This window comes from Euprymna scolopes, chromosome 36 (assembly GCF_053919585.1).
Source record: "Euprymna scolopes isolate OS-2025 chromosome 36, ASM5391958v1, whole genome shotgun sequence".
NCBI classification, from domain to species: Eukaryota; Metazoa; Mollusca; class Cephalopoda; order Sepiida; family Sepiolidae; genus Euprymna; species Euprymna scolopes.
Window position 1 is genome coordinate 74,472,844 of NC_136517.1, and position 20,409 is coordinate 74,493,252.

The 20,409-nt window shown below is 33.2% G+C and overlaps 1 protein-coding gene across 3 annotated transcripts in view; it reads right to left on the reverse strand.

Annotated features, from left to right (window-relative positions):
• The window catches only part of LOC145260605 (L-asparaginase 1-like), a 113,317-nt gene that overhangs the window by 83,120 nt on the left and 9,788 nt on the right, over positions 1 to 20,409 (reverse strand). For all 3 annotated transcript variants that reach the window (XR_013864339.1, XM_080118901.1, XM_080118899.1), the window contains exons 2-3: positions 17,283 to 17,397; positions 8,727 to 8,838 (exon numbers count right to left, since the gene is read on the reverse strand). Coding sequence is in view for 2 of the 3 variants with exons in the window: in XM_080118901.1 (XP_079975027.1) it covers positions 8,727 to 8,838; positions 17,283 to 17,397 (227 nt within the window). In the remaining variant the exon portion in view is untranslated. The remainder of the gene's footprint in view (positions 1 to 8,726; positions 8,839 to 17,282; positions 17,398 to 20,409) is intronic.

A 20,409-nucleotide genomic window follows, 5' to 3' on the forward strand; every position in this document is an offset into this window, starting at 1 on the left:
GGCTAAAGCAGTTTTTGATCTGAAAATTACTTTAGTGCATATATATTTTTAAGAAGGGTGGTATATGGAGTCAGTCCAGGTAATGGCTAAAGCAGTTTTTGATCTGAAAATTACTTTAGTGCATATATATTTTTAAGAAGGGTGGTATATGGAGTCAGTCCAGGTAATGGCTAAAGCAGTTTTTGATCTGAAAATTACTTTAGTGCATATATATTTTTAAGAAGGGTGGTATATGGAGTCAGTCCAGGTAATGGCTAAAGCAGTTTTTGATCTGAAAATTACTTTAGTGCATATATATTTTTAAGAAGGGTGGTATATGGAGTCAGTCCAGGTAATGGCTAAAGCAGTTTTTGATCTGAAAATTACTTTATTTCATATACATTTTTAAGATTTTTTTCTTTTTAATTTCTCTTCATATTATTGTGAACGTAGGTGGAGTGAATGGAACTACTTTTATTCAAGAATGTCATTGTTTTGTTCTATTTGGAGTTGCACAGAAGCAATAAATATAAGAAAGCAGTATTACATTTGAAAAAGGTAGCTTCAGTATCTAAATTACATTTTCTTACAAACAGACATTCCTTTCTCCAACTTTACAACATGGCAAGCAAGAAAAGAAAAAAGGAAAGAAAGCAGCATACTGAGAATGCATACTTCGAAATATGTTTAAATTAACAATACTAGCATACTCCGAAATATGTTTCAATTATGAATTTCAAGCAAGTAAGATATTTGTTTATTTTCCTTAATATTACGTTGTGATTTGGATTTCAAGCGCACTTGATGTGTATTTTATTTTATTCAAATTAGATCAACGTTTCTATAACGGAACTCACATCCTTGACGTTAATCTTGCGTTGCCAACGCACAGTTTTAACAAAATCACAACTTAATATTAAGGAAAATGAACAAACATTTTCCTTGCTTGAAATTTACAATTTAAATATATTTCGGAGCTAAACTCCATCCTCAGTATGTTGTTGTCTTTCTTCTTTTTTTTCTTTTCTTCTTTCTTGCAATGATGTAAAGTTGAAGAAAAAAAGTGTGTTTGTAAAGATCTGCGCGTTGTTTTCACATAAAACAAGTCTTATCGTTAAGATTTTTCACACTGTCAATATATTACACTTCATTGAAACTAATGTGTAATCCCCATGTATCGGTTACTTTTAATTGGGTCGTTATCACTAAGTAACATTTATAAGTGAAGATTTTTATGCATCTAAGAAACGACTCAAGAAAAATCGAGTAAAAAAAATGAAGGTCGATCATTATATTGAATAGTTAAATAATTTGCCAATGCTGCATTAAGACAGTTGAATACAAAACCCAAAAACATAAGTTGAAACATTCAAAATATTAATGCAACAATAATTTCTATACATAAAACTTGCTGTCTGTGTGTAATGTATGTGTGTTCTCCATAGAAAGAAAGGTTACAGGATCTACATAAAATCTAAAAATAAGGCACGAAAATTGTTAAACAAGATGTTTTTACGATAGGCTTTAAAAATAAAGGTACAAGATTCAATTTGAAATTTATTTATCTTCAAAGTACACTTTTATAAATTTTACAAAGTAAGGTATAAAAATTTAATTTAAATTGAATCAAAAAATTACCTTGGATTTATTTTATTTAAAGTTGTTAAAAAGTTTAAAAAGAAAAGAAATACGATTTGATTTGTATCAAATCGTATTCCTTTTCCTTTTAAACTTTTTAACAACTTTTCTCCCTTTCAATTCGTTTTTTATTATTCAATTTTTTTAATTAATATTGGATGAGTTTCAGTACAAAGTATCATGTTTATCTTTTTTAATCTAATTTTGAAGTTTGCTAACGCTTTCTGTAAAAAATGTTTGCTCATTATCGACAGTCTGTGTTCCACTTATCTTGCTTGCTAGGACTTATGACGATGACGTCATTTTTCAGCTGACACGCCATCTATGACGATGGTCATGCTTATAAACCAGCTTGAGCGAGACGTTTAAAGATAAGCGGAAATCCCCACATGTAAGAATATACCAGCTACGACTATGAACTCCCATTAAATAAGGCGACATTACAACTATTAGATTATTATTCAAATACTATAGCCTAAACCACTCATCTACTTCAAACAAATATATCCCTTTTGTAGAACATAGCAAAATGTTCATCATGTGTAGAAAATTTCCTATGGAAGACAATGGAAGTGGTTCCAAATCTGTACACGACCTTTTAATTGCTAAATATTTACATGTCCGTGAAAACTTCAAATACGTATATCTAATTTTAATGAAATTAAAAGCATATGTATAAGACACCACTTCAGAGAGTTTTCAACATCTCATCTTCTTCCGACTATATTAGGGATAAAAAAAAACGAGAGTAGTGGTACGAGGGGAACCAAAGGAAGTGATATGACGTCATGAGCATAATGAAAAAAGGTACATAGTATCCTCATTCAATCCAAGAAAAATCAGGTTTTCATTTTAGTAGAAAATAATAAATTTCCCATGTGCATTTATGATATGACCTTAAACTATATCCGGTGGTGAGGCCCCAGCTTGCGGGCTTTGTGGAGTGTGGAGTCACCCTTTAATTGCCATTGCTCCCAGGTCCACTCTGACCCGGAGTGGTAGTATCTGTCAGGGTCCCAACTATGGGGTAAATAGAAACCGACTTGAAAACAACAAATATATTCTATTTAAACAAATTTTCTTCCGAATCTTTGGATTCGGCATTAAATAACCTGAAAAGGGTTGATATGCTGTAAAACAAAACCAACCAACCATGTGCATTTATCTAAATATAATCAAACTACATCATAAACACGAATTCATTAGATGATATTGCCGCAGGAACATAATATATTAGACTTGTTGAAATGTAATATAGTAATGTCTTCAAATTTAATTACAACGTTTTCTGTGGACGACTTTCCAAACAGGAAGCCACTTGGATTGGTAAATATGTGGTTATACCAAAATTATCTATATTTTGATTTTTATTCTTAAAAAAGGTCTGAATCCAACCAAAAGGGTTCAAATCTTTTTATGCGTTCTTAATATTTTCCATAACTTCAAATATTATTATAGATGGCGCAGGAGGTTTTGTTAATGTGTGTGCATGATTAACGTTTGTGAACCATTCACTACAATGATAAACATGAGGTTCATATTTAGGGATCAAATCTAAGAATGAAAATAGTTGGGGAATAGAAAACAACTTACATAAAATATGTATGGGTGTGGTGTGAGAATTTGAGAATCGCCCTACCCTATTCTGCATAGGTGATCACAATATCTTGAACCACTAATGAACAGCTGTAATATAACGTGCAACTATTAATATACAATGATTGACTGTAGTGGAGTATGTCAAATGGAGAATTTGCAAACATATTAACAGGGAACATGAACTGGAATAGATACATTGAGAGCATTGCCAAGGCTGCTGCAAAGAAGGTGGGCTTTTTCTACCATGCTAGAAAATTACTTACGCCTAAAAGTATCCTGTACCTCTGTAAGGCCACCATTCGCCCATGTATGGAGTACTGTTATCACATTTGGGCTGGTTTATTATCAACATTGTATTAGTGTTATAACACAGCCACCGAGATATAGAAGTCCTGTTAACTGAAAAATGCCTGCAGGCAATGTAGGTAAGATTTGTCAAACTATCACTGTCGATACTATATGAGGGCATTTAAAAAAAAAGATTTAAAACATGTTAAAAAAGAAAAGAAAAGGAATTCGATTATAAAGAATGAAACTGAACTTTATTCAATATAAAATAAAAATATTATGTAATTTTAAAGCAATATACAATCTAATAATAATAAAACTGAATTATGAATTTAGTGAACAAACAATGAAAGTAACATATTAAACACAAACAATTCTTGGCCTTCTTGGTAAAATCACAGTGTAGTATCTGTTCTGATGCTACAATTAAACTTTTCTGTCCTCGGCCGGTGAAGGAGAAATCTTTCATGACTGAGATTACTTTTATTCCTATCCAGAGTGCCCCTTATTGGGAAGCTGGATTTTTCCCCACAAAATTATATGTTGAAATATTTAAATAACTATTACTTTAAAGACAGAAATTATATTTAAAGTTTTGGTTTTCTGTTCTTCTATGTCCATTTTTCCCCATGTTTTTCATCAAAATGTGTAGCGTATTTTCATCAGTTACATGGTTAGGAATCCTATACTCCACTATAGTCTTCATTTTCATATCAGTGCAGAATACATGAATACGGAAATGAAGTCACATAACTACTAAAAGACAATCATACTATAATGTGAACATTGGTTTAAAACTAAGAAAATATAGTAAACATCTACGATATTAAATCAGGTGGTGGTGAATTTGGGAGGGGACATTATTATTATTATTATTATTATTATTATTATTTCACTCATTAGGAGTTATCTCACAGGCCATCATCAGTGATCGCTCACTGGCAGTAACCTGTGGTGTTCTCTGGAGACCGAGTGACAACAAGTTTCCCCAGATTTCTAGTGTTCTCCTCTTGACCACTTGTGCAGATGATTGCATGTTATCGCAACAGCCGTTGTCATTGATTTCTCGTTGGCATCGGCCATTGATGTTTCCGTGGGTTTGGGTGACAAAATGCCTCCCCAAGGTACCAGATTTGAATTATACACTTCCAGTGGAGATCTGCTTAGTACTCTCCCACCTCGGTCTTTCTATCCTCCCTGACCCTTCACAACAAGTTGGTGTGGCGCCAGTTGATGTGATCTACAGCAATTTTTATTATTATTATTATGATAATAATAATAATAATAATAATAATAATAATAATAATAATAATAAGGGTGCTTGTGTAGTGTATGCACGTGTATTTTAAATAGTATTTCCAAGTTAAATTAAATTTTTATGGTATCTTTTTTGAGTTTGTTTTACAAGACACAAGTTGTCAAAAAACATATATAACAAATAAATATTATCAAAGGCAAGATAAGTTACTTTTCTATCTAACTGAATGTGTTTTTAGTGTTTTTATTTTATGTCAAATGTTTATTCGGTTCGAAAATCATAGTGTTTATCAATATATTTGAAAAGGACAAATGGCGGCGAGCTCGCTGTTGAATACGTTAATTATGGGAAAATGAGTTTAAACTAAAACATATACGCAATAATGTTAGAAACACACTCAATATATGTCAGCCTATGTCACGGTAACATATATTGAGCAAGTTTCTAACATTATTTTGTATAGTTTTTTTAGTTTGAACTTATTTTTCCAAACTTAACGTATTCAACAGCGAGCTCGCCGCCATTTGTCCTTTTCAAATATATTGATAAACACTATGACTTTCGAACCGAATAAATATTTTACATTAAATAAAAACACTAAAAACATATACAGTTAAGTAGAAAAGTAACTTATCTTGCCTTTGATAATATTTATGGGAATGGGATGATGAAAAGTTGCTATGGCCACAAAACTGATAGTTTTCAAATTTACAATCAAAAAGAAGTTAAGGGTCACAAAATAACAAATCATGTAATCAAATGCTGAAACCAATTATCTCCAAAGAAGAATAACTTTGATTCCAACACACATATCCAACATTGTTTACATCTGCCAATAACTGTATCACAATTTCTTGCTGTTCACCATTTATTCTTCATACATTGGAAGTTATTTTTCACAAGACATTGACTAAGACAGAAGTGACTTCTACTACTGTTCTTGGAAATCCCTACTGCAAACAATCCGTCCTTACATGTGAAAAAATAAGTTACAGTTATAAATAAATGTAATTACATTGGTAATATAGCTTAACAATTCCCAACATTAGATGATCAAATTCAAGACAAAAAAGTGATGGATATTTAAATTTTGTGGTGATAAGAAAATTGTTGGAGTCAGTTTGGAGTAACATCACCCTACTTAGCATTTTTTTTTTTCAATTTTCACCCTAAACAAAACACAGTGCCACTTTAAAGTAGGGGGCTACTATCGGGGACATAAGTTGCAGGGGTATTATGAAAGGAGATGAGTGGCAAGATGTCTGTTCACATTACACTTGAACTTCTGCATGTCAGTACAGTTGGGAAAGCAGAATCCTGGAAGCGAGTTCCAAAGTCTAGCAGTTCTGAGGAAGAAACTATTGGAGTAGAAGGCATGATAGAACTAACAAACTTTGTGAATTACATTTATAGAATAATTTTATTCCAATGGACATACACAGCTGTGAAAACTCATTGGCACTTTTAGGAGCTAAAAAAAAACTGCTACATTTAACTGACCAACCAAAATGGACGAAATGACAAACAAAACGCCTGTTCTCTTTAGAGTCAAATCTAAAGAAGCACTTAAGGACTATATCACTTGGTCGAAATGAATTGACCGAATCACCACCTGAATGTAAGGATTCTATGATATTTAAATTTTGTGCTACGTAGACCATAAATAATTATCTAAACTATGTGTGTTTATATTATTACTTTTGCTACCTTTTTTAATCTTTATAATTAGGACCTATTTTATCGTGACGGGTTTTATTTTTGCAGCTAGATTTGTCAGTATCTTGTTCAACCACAAAGTCAAGAGGTTTTCAGCCAGATGAGCGCCATATGAAAAGATGCAACATCTTTATATCAACTTTATTTAACATGTTTCATCAACATAGGAATATAAGAATGTAAGACAGGTTGGTTTAGCTGGCATGTATCAGAGAAAAGGAATTGAGTTCAGGTCTTTTGGTCTCGTCTTTGGGGTCACCTTCTGTCTAAGCCATAATGAGTGGCGATCCAGGAGATGTGAACTCTTGTCACGTTGACACCTGGGCTAAAACTGTTTAAATTAGGAACAAAATAAAGCTGGACAGAAATGATAAAATCCACACATGTGCAGAATTGTTCCAATCATTTGTGTATCACTACACAAGTATAGACAGGTCCGTTGAATTAGTTTACTGAACAACATATTAATCACTAGGGCTATAACAACATCATATTCTTTTCATTGTTTTAACTCTCGAGTGTGTATCCGTTGATATCTTAGACGCTTTTATATAGAGTGATGTGATTCTCATTTGATTAACTGTGTCTAACTGTGTCGGATATATACTCGAGAGTCAAAACAATGAAAAGAATATGCTGTTGTCATAGCCCTAGTAATCACCATGCGAGTAGTTACAAGCTGCATTATTGCTATACTGATCTTTGAATAATTACACTTCATTTAAACAGCAGGAGACGCGTGGGGCATGTCTTTCTGGTGTAATACATTAATCAGATTGTAAACATACCTTTAAAGAAGTTTCTCACTGTAGCATTAATGTCGCGTTATTCAAAAAAACTAGCCGGATTGCTAATCAGGGTTTGAAATCCATACAACTTAGGCATACCTCCATAATAGGTGTAAACACAAAACAAAGTCTCTTGCACTTTTAAAATAATATGTAACAGGAATGAAATGATTTGAAAATTTCATTTCATTTTCCAGTAACAACACTTGACAGCATGGAAAGTCGCGAGGTGTAAAATAGCAGAGACATAAGATGTGTGCTTGTCCTGCCCATGGTCGCTGCTTCTTTTCTTCCTTCTTTGTCTATAGCCTGTATTTTATTGGTACAGATGACGTCAGAACATTCCATGATGCATTGTCTGAAATGTCGGTCAGTCCCACTGACTTAATCCACATCTACATCCCCCATTTGGACTTCTTTGATGTCATTCCCGGAGCACCTGAATCGAGGATCTATCCAACTTTTCTGTGACGTCATCTTTGAAAGCCTTCACAGCCAACCGTCCCTACTGCCACCTGCAACCCCAACCCCCCACCATAACATTAAGTGATGGTCTCCACTGGACCCAACAAAGGATGCCGCATCATTGCTTTCATTTCATAAGAAGAAAAGCTGCATTCCCTGTTTTGTAGAGCAACCTACCAGACATGATTATGATGTCTATCATATATGAAATTAAAGTCGCTTTGGACAAAACATTCAAACAGTATATAGATGTACAAATCTTTTAAGCATTCTTTTACATGGCTTGTTGCACTTTTCTTTTTTTTCAATAAATTTGATTTGATTTGTCTTCATGACTTTTTCTGCAGAATTTCTATTTAGATTTGGTGACAGACTCAAGATGTCTTCAGAACTGCCACAGATCTCCAATCTTGGGCCCTTAAGGATTCTGCTGGACCTTAATTCGCCCTTCACTTTTGCAGCTTGATCTGTCAATATCTTGTTCAACTACAAAGTCAAGAGGTTTACAGTGAGATGAACACCATATGAAATGATGCACCATGGATGCTTTCATCACTTTAGAACTGATATAGTCTATAAAAGAAACTAGCAAGCGATAACCAATGGGAGAGATTAAGCTAATCTTGATACTTCGGCATTCAAGATACATTCGAGTATCAATCTCTTATTTATTACATTGTAACTTTTGTACAATAAACTTATTATAACTTTGTGTGTTGAGTCTCATTTCATTTGATTCATTTAGACTGATTCAGCATTCTCTGTCCAAGATTCATCTTCATGGAACGACTGACCAAAGATGGTGTCTATCATATGTAGAATTAAAATCGCATTGGACAAAATATTCAGACGATATATAGATGTAAAAATATTCTGTTTTTTATATGGCTTGTTGTAGTATTTTTTTTGTGTGAATAATTTTGATTTGATGTAAATACTAAAAAATAAATAAATATTTGCTACAAATATAAAAAAAAAAAAAAAAAAATTCTTACCTCGATGTCTTTCGCCATCTTTATCCAATTATGGTAAGTCATGTTACTGGAATCAATCAATGGATTATATTCAAGAAACTTCACTTGAATACGTTTTTTATGTTCCGTAGGACTGGAAAAAAAGGAACATAGGATTTAATAGGTAAACAAAAAAGAGAAAAACCTACATTTCTATAACTTTACCAACAATTCCTTTATAAATTTTGTTTTTATGGAAATAGCTTGAGACAAAGCATGAAGCCACTTGATGTAAGGAACTAACAGGTTCAAAAGCTGATTATTGTAAAAACAGGATATGCCTATTAACATAAGTCTTAAAAAGACCAAGGCTGTAGGTAGAAGGAAAATCGTGAGCAGGAAGAGAGTTCCACAACCTTGCAATCGTTAGAAAGAAACTACTGGAATAGGAATTTTCATAATGTATTACAATGAGGTATTAAAACAACGAATTGATGAAGACCACTAGACCAACAAATCAATCGATCTGAAACAAAGGAAGCAAGGAATAGATCAGATAATTCTGAGGAACATATGCCACAATAGTATTTGTACAAAAGACTGAGACTAGCAACATCACGGATGTGAGAGAGAGGTTGCAGTGAAGAAGGAAGTGTGGGGCCAATCAAATTACAGATAAGTTTCTGCAGTTTATCAAAAACCTTTAAATGGGACACAGATTCACAGCCAAAATATGACAACAGATTTCGAGGGGTGGGGGTGGGGTCTGTTGCATGTATATATCATTACGTGTGCCACTTTGTCTGTATCTATGTATGTAATCGTGATACATCTAGTGTCTATGTATATGGCTGTTTCATAATGTCTTATATGTGTGTATAACCAAACATTGACATACCTTTTTTTTTTTTTGCTTCTTGGCTTTGTTGCTCGTAGCTGCAAAGGGGAACTGCATGCTCAAAATAACAAGTCAATGGCTTCCTTTAATTAATGCTTAGTTTATTTCTTTCTCCGTCTTGGCCGTTCAACATTCTTTGTTTTGTTGGCCGTTCTTAATTATTTTTTGGCATTTCTTTTTCTGACGCATTTTTGCGCCAATCTCGACGTGTTTGTTCCATCCAAAATCGTAAACCAGACTGACTTGCATGCAACAGAAAAGATATCTTCCTCTCTTTCTTTCTTTCCACGTTCTCTTTCACATGAACTCGAATGACCTATTTCATGTGCTATCGTCGACCTCAGCTACAGAGTTTGATATACATCAGCTCTAACTAGGCATGGGAAAAATGAATGCTGACGCTCAAAATGTATAAACATTTTGACCCCTCCCTTTACTTTAAAATTCACAAAAAATCAGGAAATTAACCAATTTTAATAAAATTTTCAATATTTATCAAATAATAATCGCGGAATATAATGAACTAATTATTTTTATTTAAATCTTAGTGAAAATGTATTATTTTGTTTAAACAAAAAATACCTTTACTAAAGTTATGGTTTTTGTATTTTTTTAAGTGTTAATTTTTTCAATAATTATAAATTGTTTCCTTTCCACTTCGAATTCTGTATAGATATTAATAAATAATGGTGTAAACTTTTTTTTTCAATGAATAAATTGTCAGTATAATTAATGAATTTAATTAACATTTATGCCGTTTAAAGTTTATGAAAGTTTAAATTCTATTAATAATTATTTGACCTTTTATAATGAATAAATTGTCATTGTAACTTAGTGAATTAAATTCACTGAATTTTTAAATTGAATTGTTAAATAATAATGAAATTTTGTCATTAATGTACTTTCGTAGTTCTTTGAATTTTGCCGCGATAACTTTTTTTTTTTACTCGAAACTAATCTTGTTGCCACCATGGCCATATTTTTGGATAATTATTACCCTTTTTAGCAAAAGTTAAGTACATTTATTGTATTAATTCATTATTTTAAGACTTTAACTTAATACTTCACTCGGAAATAATTCCAGAAAACTTATATTTCTCTTGCCAGAAAAATATATTTGCCACGATTAATTTTTACGTGAAACACGGTTTTTCAGATTTGAGATAAAATTATTCCCTGTATTTTTTATTTCACACGCTATTTTTTCTTTGAGAAATTAACTTTAAGCTGTAATCTTTTAAACATAATCAAAAAATAATCGAAAATTTAAAAAATATTATGATTAACCGGCGTTCAAAACCAGGTCCTATACCTAAGCAGCCATTAGAATTGCCTGTACCTAACCTTAACCCTTGAACTGTTCTTGTACTAACAAATCTTCACAATAAAATCACAATCACAATTTTCAATATGCCGGCATAACCCGGGATACATATCACACCATACATGGTTTGATAGTAGATTTGTAGAGATAGAGAATAGCTTCAAGTGTGAGAAAGTGTTTAGAACGATAGTGAAAATGGTTTTACGAGAAGCAAAAAGAGTGATAGATTTGTAATGGGGGTCAGAAATTTAAGTGAGATTAAATTTCCTCGCCCCAAAACAAAATAAAAAAAAAAGAATGAGAATGAAACGAACGACAACTCCTTCTGATTTAAATGTACCGCATTTATTTTTTAGCAAAAACAATAATATGATTACATGAATGGACAAAAAACGTTGTTTTCTTTGTGAACGGTGACTGAGATAATTAAATGCTTTTTATGTAAAGAAGAAAGCTTTTCTTTTTCTCGCTTACTTAGCGGAAAGATATACAAGGGTAAAAGGGGTCATCTCCACGTGGAGGAATTAATTGTTGGGCATACGCGTGTTTAACGTCCAACGCGGACGGGTCGACGTTGAAGTTTACACCATGCTCAAAAGGTCGACTGACTCGTTTGGGCGCAAAAATGCTTTTTTTATAGATCCAGACCGGTTTCAGACAGCATTAAATTCTGCTGATATTTTGGCGTTTTGGAAATTCGTTAAAAAGATTATATTCTTAATTTTCTCATTAGCTGGTTGTGTCACGTGATGGTGCTTCCAACTACGTCCGCCAAAATATGTTATTTTTACTTTTGTTATTTTGAGCAAAGTTTGTAGGCGTATTTGGAATTGTGCCATTGCCGAGAGATTATGTTTTTTTTTCTCAAAATGCGCGGGGGAAAATTGTAATGAATAATGGCTGGCTCGTTATTTGCGCGCGAGTGTGTGTGTGGCTGTACAGATTTAATATATGAACTCCAAGAATGATTTGATAAAAAAAAAGAGATCAAGAAGTCTTACAAAGCAACAGATCAAAACGAAACATAGTCTTGATCCTTGGCTTTCGGGCCAATATCACAGTGTAGTATCTGTTCTAATGCTACACTTCACCTTTTCTGTCCTCAGTCAGTGGAGGAGAAATCCTTCATGACTGAGACAATTTTATTTTCGTTCCTATCCAGAGTGCCCTTTTTCGGGGAGCTGGATTTTTCCCTACATTAAAAACCAACCTTCTATCGAACTCTGCCCTCGTGAAGAGGCAAGTAAATTGGTACAGTTCACCTTTTCTGTTCTCAATTAGTGGAGAATAAATCCTTCATGACTGAGATAATTTTATTTTTGTCCCTATCCAAGGTGCCCCTTTTTGGGGAGCTGGATTTTTCCTTACATCAAAAATCAACCTTGTATCGAACTCTGCCATCGTGAAGAGGCAAGTAAATAGGAATTTCATATTTAAATTGTGGATTATGTCATCCATTTAACTTGCCGTACAAAGAGTTCAACTCTTAATAATGAAGTTGCCTCCCTTTGCATGTCTTCTTAAACAACATATTAAAAGCATTACAAATGAATTAAACAACATATTAAAAGCATTACAAATGAATTAAACAACATATTAAAAGCATTGAAAATGAATTAAACAACATATTAAAAGCATTACAAATGAATTAAACAACTCAGTTCACACGTGTTTAAAGCTAGTCGTCGCCGGGATGTAGGAAGCTGGCTGCTATAACTTTTTCATTCCAATTGTAGCTTCCAATCATCTTATACTGTATTCACCACCTGACAACCTAATAAACAGTTATGTTTGATGGGCTCTTAGTATTTATGAATGTCAATTAATTAATATTAAAAAATTGTATGAATGCCGGAGTGTGAATTCTATGCTTGATAAATCATTATAGCAGATATTACATGAATCAGTTATCTCCTTGAATGATATTATCCGTATGAGATATTCTATATTTTCTTATAAAAGTGAGTGTGTGTGTGGGGGGGGCACTTCTCAACCTATATACTCAATGAATTTTTGAACTACGGACTTGAAATTTGTTATATAAGGTATTAAGACACGCGGAAAACTTTTTTTAATCGTTTTCATTCGGATAAAAAAGCTGCTAAGAGGACAAAATTAACAAATTGGTACGTGTGTCGGATTTTTATCTGTTTGTTAACTGTTTCACGGCTGTGTATGCGCGGTCGTGAAACATGACAGCTTCCTTATGTTAAGTATAAGTAGGTTGTAAAACACGTTTTAGAGATTGTGCCAAGCTGGTTTAATGGTTATCATGCATGACTCACTATCTTTAGGTTTTGGTTTCGAGCTCAGCTCGAGTATCTTTTTTTTTTTTTTACTTACAAGAAATGAACTGTTTAGAAAAACATAATACTTGTATGCACATGTCTCAGTTTCTTTCCATTTTTTTAATTTCATTTTTTTAAAGGAATTAAACGTTACATTTAATACCTACCTAATAAGTAAGAATTCTGCATTAATTAAACTATAAAATTTATGCAGATTTTATGACCGGGCAACGCCGGGCGACCTGCTAGTGTTTTTATACAAGTAAATAAATCATTGACAAAGTAGACACATTTTTTTGTGCATTATTAACATGTTTTTCCTTGTAGAAAATAACATATTCACGTCATACTAATTCAGTGGCTCCAGAGTTAAAGGGAGGAAAAATAATCTGAAGTTCAAAATATTTTTGTACTCAAAAGACACCTCTTGGAATTTTATTTTGCAAATGTCAAATTTTCTAAAGGTAGATTATAATTTGGTATTCATACACGCCAAAGATAAGTGCAGAAGTTATGCTATGGTGTAATCTTGCTAATTTTGTTTGAATCGATTTTTTATAAAGGAAATCGCTCCAGACAAGGTATGAAACCACTTGAGGTAAGGAGCTAAAAAAAGTACCAATTTAAGGTCAAAAATAGCTAACGATAGAGGTTAGATTGATATATTCCGACCCACAAAACAGCAATTCTTCCCCTTTGTCAAAAAAAAAAAAAAAAAATATATCGCTCATGGAATGTGACGACTAAATGACAGAATGAAAGAAGCAATAGTTACGAGGCTGACAAAAGTAAACCCAGGGTTCACTTTCAACTCTCCTTAGTGTACTACTTACAATGTATACTATACCTTAATGGTAATTCTATTTTTAAAAAGGAATAAAAGAAATAAAATAAATCGAAAAAAATGTAAAATCGGCAAATATTTAAATCGAGGGCAGAGTCAGTGGTGGGCATGAAAATGCTGCTGGTTAGAATAAAATTAGTATTACATATGAAATCTGAAGAAAAAACACTTTTTAGCTGAGTAAATACGCTAATGATTATGTATTGAGTTGAGATCTTCAGCAATCTTAGTTGTTTTAATAGATTATATTCATGTCAAACAGACAATAAGTGGATGATGTTTATAAACAAATTTGAAGAAATGTACATGTGGTGCTAAAAAGAAGAATACCTTTAAGGGAGATAACCCTGCACTATAACAGCTGTTTTTTAACATTTCAGAAAAAAACGTTTGACCTTTAGGCAAAAAAAAAAAAAAAAAACTGGCAGAGGTTAAGGACAATGGTTACCAGGTCTTATCTCTTACTTGCAAAATAGTGCTAAGTTTCATGACGTCTGTTTCTAAGGGTCGATTAACAATATCGTCTAAATGTTTTAAGCACGATAAAACAACATTCCAGGAACCGTTGCCTCTTCAAAGGATAAGTAACAATAGGAAAAGAAAAAAGAACTCGGCTATCAATCTTATGAAAAATAATGGAGGTAATTTGACGCATGCGTAGATGCCATGTCATCTTTGATGGCTTGGATCATCTTACCACTATTTGCTAGTTACATGTGGCATATTTAGGCCGCCATTAAAAATGATACGGATTACGTTGGACACTGAATGTCTTCAAATACAAATAAATGCGTGTTTGCGCAAAAAAAAGAAATGCAATATTCGTTCTCAGCGTATCCGAAAACCGAGAGAAGTCGACAAATTAAAGGTGAATGCCGAGCGGTCGGTAAACTAAAAATTTACCCTAATTTCAGTCATGCGACGCGTAGATGTCATGTCATCTTTGATGGCTTGGATCATCTTACCACTATTTGCTATTCGACACCATCAACACAAGTAGAGCGTTCATCCTCAAATATTTTCCCATATAAATCGTAAATCGTTAACACACAAACATGAATCCCTACGAAACTCCCTCGGAAAAATAAATGAAAAATATACATAAAATCGTTTTCCTTTGAACAATTTTATTTTTTATTTTTATTTTGGTATTTTAATTTCTGAATTATGTTCTAACGCATTTTAATCACAATGATTCTAAAATGTCCTGTTTTCTTATTTCAATAACATGGTTACTAGAAAAAAAAAAACTTACGTATCTCTCTCTATATATACAGATAAGTATGTGTATATCTATATAAATATAAAAGTGAGAATGTGTGTGTGTGTGTGTGTGTGTGTGAACACCTCTCAACCTATATACTTAATTAATTTTTGATCTACAAACTTGAAATTTGGTATATAGGGTATTCAGATATGTAGAACACTTTTTAATCAGTTTTCATCCAGAAAAAAAGGTCTGCTAAGGGGTTCAAAATTGAAAACAAAAAACTTTTTAAATCATCGGATCAAGCTGGCCTAATTGTTATCGTACTTGACTCACTGTCTTTAAGTTTTGGTTTCGATCTCAGCTCGAGTATTTTTTTTTTTTTACTTACAAGAAGTGAACTATTTAGAAAAAAACATAATACTTGTATGCACAGGTCTCATTCTGTGTTCATTCATTTTTTTTTTTTTACTTAATTTTTTTAAGAATTTAACGTTGTGTTTAATACTGGCAAACGCCGGGCACATCTGCTAGCATCCCTATATTTTTATATACAGGATAATCACTTAAACTAATAAATCATCATGAATTTTGGAATATATATTCTAGCCAACACATCGGTATATTTTACTTTTCAAATTTTAACATTTAAGGGATGCATACATATATAAAAAAATTAGGTATACGTATACATTTTATTCAATAAGAATTAATTGTTTCATATATATATATATATATATATATATATATATATATATATATATATATATATATATATATATATATATATATATAAGTGAAAATTTTTGTGTGTGTGTCTGTCCGTGTGTGTATATTTCCCTACAGAATAACTCTGTCAATTTTTTGTCTACAGATTCGAAATTTGATATACGGAGTATTGAGATTTGGAAACAATCTTTTTAATTGCTTTTCGGCCAGAAATTTTGCAATTAAAGGGTCAAAGTTTAACGATTTAACCTTTAAGAACTCTACTTAATTCCTCCGCCACTTGAAGTTTTAAATATAGGTTACTTGGACATGGATCTTACTTTATAATTTAATTTGAGCCCAAAACAAATTATATTAAGGGGTTCAAATTGGTGGCAAAGTTTTTAAAAAATTGATCTCTGCGGTCTCTAACAAATAATTCAGCCAATTTTGGGTCTAAACATTTGAAATTTTACTTAAAGGGTATTTGCATTACAGAAGTTGGGTGAGTAAAAACAAAGAAAGTTGTGGATCGGTAATGATCCGGAAGAAAGACAAAACTCTGTATTCAATGGAAACAAAATTTATTGCAAATAAAAACAAATACAACAAATAAAAAGAATGGTTATACATCAGTCTGACTGCACCCAGTGTGCATAACATGTGCATAACGCCAAGAGGCATATTCACTCACTATTTATCGTAAGCAAAACGTAGAATTGTTATCCATAAGGTGGACACCACAACAAATGTAATACAGTGCCATGAGCATAGTGAAAATGTTCATAGTAGTGATCCTTATTCAATTGCGAGCAACGTTGAGTCTCCCTGTTAATATAAAATAATTACAATACAAAGCAACAGCAAACTATAGAATTGTAGATAAGTCAGTAGCTACTAGTGTTGGGACGATTAATCAAAATTGGGAAGCGGAAAAATCAGGACTATGGGGGTATTGGAATCGGTATTGGAATCGTAAAAATATGTGCCTTTTTTCCAATGCCAAATTTTTTTCTTTTTTTTTATGCTTTAATTATCTTTTTTATAGGATTTTTTTAAAAACAAAATCTTCCATTGGTGGTAGTAATAATAAAATAATAAATTGATTTTAAACTACCAGTAAAACTAAAATCTATAGATCGCTGCCGTAAGTGTGCATTTTACGTTTGAGAAAATATCTGCACATTTAACATGTGTTTTTTACGGTAATAATAACCATTTTATAGTTAAAGATTTAGAAACTTATAAAGAATCGAAATCAGTAATTGTATTGGAATTGGGAAAAATATTGAAATCGTCCCATCACGAATAGCTATAGATTTTACTTACTGTAACACAAAGCTATCCTTCTGCTCTTCTTCTGGCAAATGATGGTTCGTATAGTCAGTATCTTCAAATCGTTCTTTTAAAGCATGAAACAAAAAATTTGGTACCGGCATTAAATCTGAAGAAATAGAAAAAGTAAAACAAAGTTGAGTTTTTTAATTTCATTTTTATAAAATATCAGATTTATTTAAACTGTCATGAAACAACCCGGTAATATCTGATTTGGTATTAACTATGGTCAGGCTATACCAGCTTCCTCTGAAGAATAAAGTTTATGGGAGAATTAAATTCACAAGTGGTTTTCAGCCGCATATATATTCTAGTCATGGGAAGATGGCATTGCAGCGCCTCGCATTCTCAAATGGTCACCCATCTGGTACTGGCCAGCCTTCATGTAGCTTAACTTTGGTGATCTATCAAGAACTAGTATGACAATGTATTTATACTGTACATGTTATGCTACATTAGAAGCATTTTTTCTTGTGTCTGATGTTCAAGTAGCTCTGTCATGAAATAGGAAAGGTTCAAAAAATAATATTTTTGTGGAAAATCGTATATCAGATATAAACAAATCTATGGAGGAGGTTAGCCTAAAATGTGGGGTAATCCCTAAATTCAAATATGTTCCTTTGCTGGACAATCCAGTGGATCTTTTAATCAGAGGCATTGCAACCTCTAAGTTCAAACAAGTGTTCAAATTTTGGATCTGTGGACCAGATTGGGTAAATCAAGTTAGTATCTGCTGCCCCATATCTCCCTTACCCTGTCTTAACGACCATAATAAAAAAAATGGTAACATGTATGTTCTCAGATGGAGCTAGTTCAGACGATAGTCGTTTATCAATGAAAATATCTGATTTCTCTACATTATTTAAGGCGATTAATGTCTTAGAAAAGGTTTTAAGATTCGGTCATAAATTACGACACTGAAGTACTGACACCTTTAAAAGAGCTAAATTGTTGCTTTTTTTCTCATATGCAAAATGAAGCGTTTCCCTTGGAATTGGATTATTTGAGATAACCTTCAAATAAGGTTGCACCCCCTAAGGGTGACGGCCCTTGGCTTATTTCTAGATAAAGATTGAGTGATCGGACCCAAGGACGCATTCAGAACTCTGATATTTTCCTATATGATGTAAAATTTCCTATACTGTTAGGAAAAAATAGTCACCTGACCAAGCTGGTCATTATTGAATCTCACTTGAATTGTTGTCATATGAGAGCAAACTCTACCCTTAGCAAATTAAGGTTATCCGGTTTCCGGATCCCCCAGGGGAGACAAGCAGTGAAATTCGTTCTCTGCAGCTGTATTATATGTAAGAGAATTAATTCTCTATCTTGCAAGGCCCTCTCCGCATCTCAACTGCCCTCTTATAGGGTAAATTTTGTCCAACCCTTGAAACATGTCGGTGTAGATTTTACTGAACATTTTTTTTGTCAAAATGTACGTCCGACTGTTTACTTGTATGAGTTTGCATGCTACACATCTGGAATTAGTGTCAGACATGAGCACATGCTCATTCTTATTAACCTTTATCAGGTTCACCAACTTATTTGGTGCGCCCACCCATGTGTATTCCGACAATGCTAAATCATTCTAAGTGTTGGGTATTATATTGTCAGATGTATTTGTCTCCAATGAATGTAAAGAACATTTCAAATCAACCACTATTGTTCATTATATCATCTCCCTTTACTCTGCTTGGCATGGCGGAGCATGGGAAAGATTGATTAAAACTGTTAAACAGTGTCTGTCAAAGTTGTTGGGTAGGAGGAAAGTCGGTTATTTTGATTTCCTAACTGCCCTTTTGGACGTTCAAAAGGCTGTAAATGATAGGCCACTCATGTTTTTTCAACTTCAGATAGAAGCCTTGATATTCTGACCACTAACCATTTTTTGCAAACGGGCTATCATCCCTGCTTTCTTATCAATAATAATAGTTCCAAGGATCATTCTCCAGAATCTCTTAATAGAAATATACTCTCGCATTCCCTTGAACTGAGGGATGAATTTGTCAGTAAATTTAGATGTATTTGGCACAATGACTATTTGCTGTCAATTAGAGAAGTAGACGGAAACATTAAAGATGGTGGCCCCTCGAAGGTGTCGGAGGGCGAAATTGTTCTTTTCTTTTTTTTTTTTACATAGGCATCACAACTTATCAAGGCCCAGAGACCACTCGAGGATAAGGGTTAAGAGTGTACAGTAGTCAATTGAACGATATAGTAATTGTTAGTAATAGAAATTATGTAAATTTGTAAACTTAAGTGGAACGGCTCATCAAAAACTTGTTTACATTAGACTTGAAGACAACCATATTGTAGTCAGCTGGAAAGCAGGAGAACGGAAGACGGTTCAACAGGCGTGCAGTTCTAAGAAAGGTTTTTTCATGGAATCTACGTTTAGGTTTAGGCACAGATAAAGTGTGGGGAGAATTATTGATAGTATTTTCAGCTAGACGAGTGTTTCTTGTGAAAGTTTGGCGAGGGGAGACCATAGATTGAAGCTCAGTCGATCACTTGCCATGAAAATAAAGATAAAGCAGAGACAAACTCGCAACATCTCTTCTGTGAGATAGAGGTTGCAGCGAAGAGAAAAGGACATCTCCTAGGAGGCTACGAAGTCTATTTTGAACTCTATCAAGGCAGGACAAGTCCTTTCTAGCAGCTCCTGCCCAAATGTGGCAACAGTACTCCATCCTTGGACATACCTGGCTCTTATATAGATAGAGAATTGCGTCAGCAGTAAGATATCTACTGGATCGATAGAAAGATCCGACCATTTTTGCAGCGGCCTTGGCAACAGATTTAATGTGTGTGCTCCATTTCAGATCAGGAGTAAAGGTCAAGCCCAGAAGCTTATCAAAACATGAGGCCTCCCCAAGACGAGAGCCATTCATTTCAATTGATGCCAGATGGGGATCAGAACGTTGATGATGTAAAGATAGAAGTTTGGTTTTAGATGCAATAAAAGTAACCAGCAACTCCTTTCCCCATTGTACCACGTGTTCAAGATCAGAGGAGAGAGAATCAGAGAGAACTTGGTCATTTACGATCTTAGATGTGCTACCATAGATAGTAGTGTCATCAGCATAAATGTCTACAAATGATGTAAGGATGTGATTTGGAA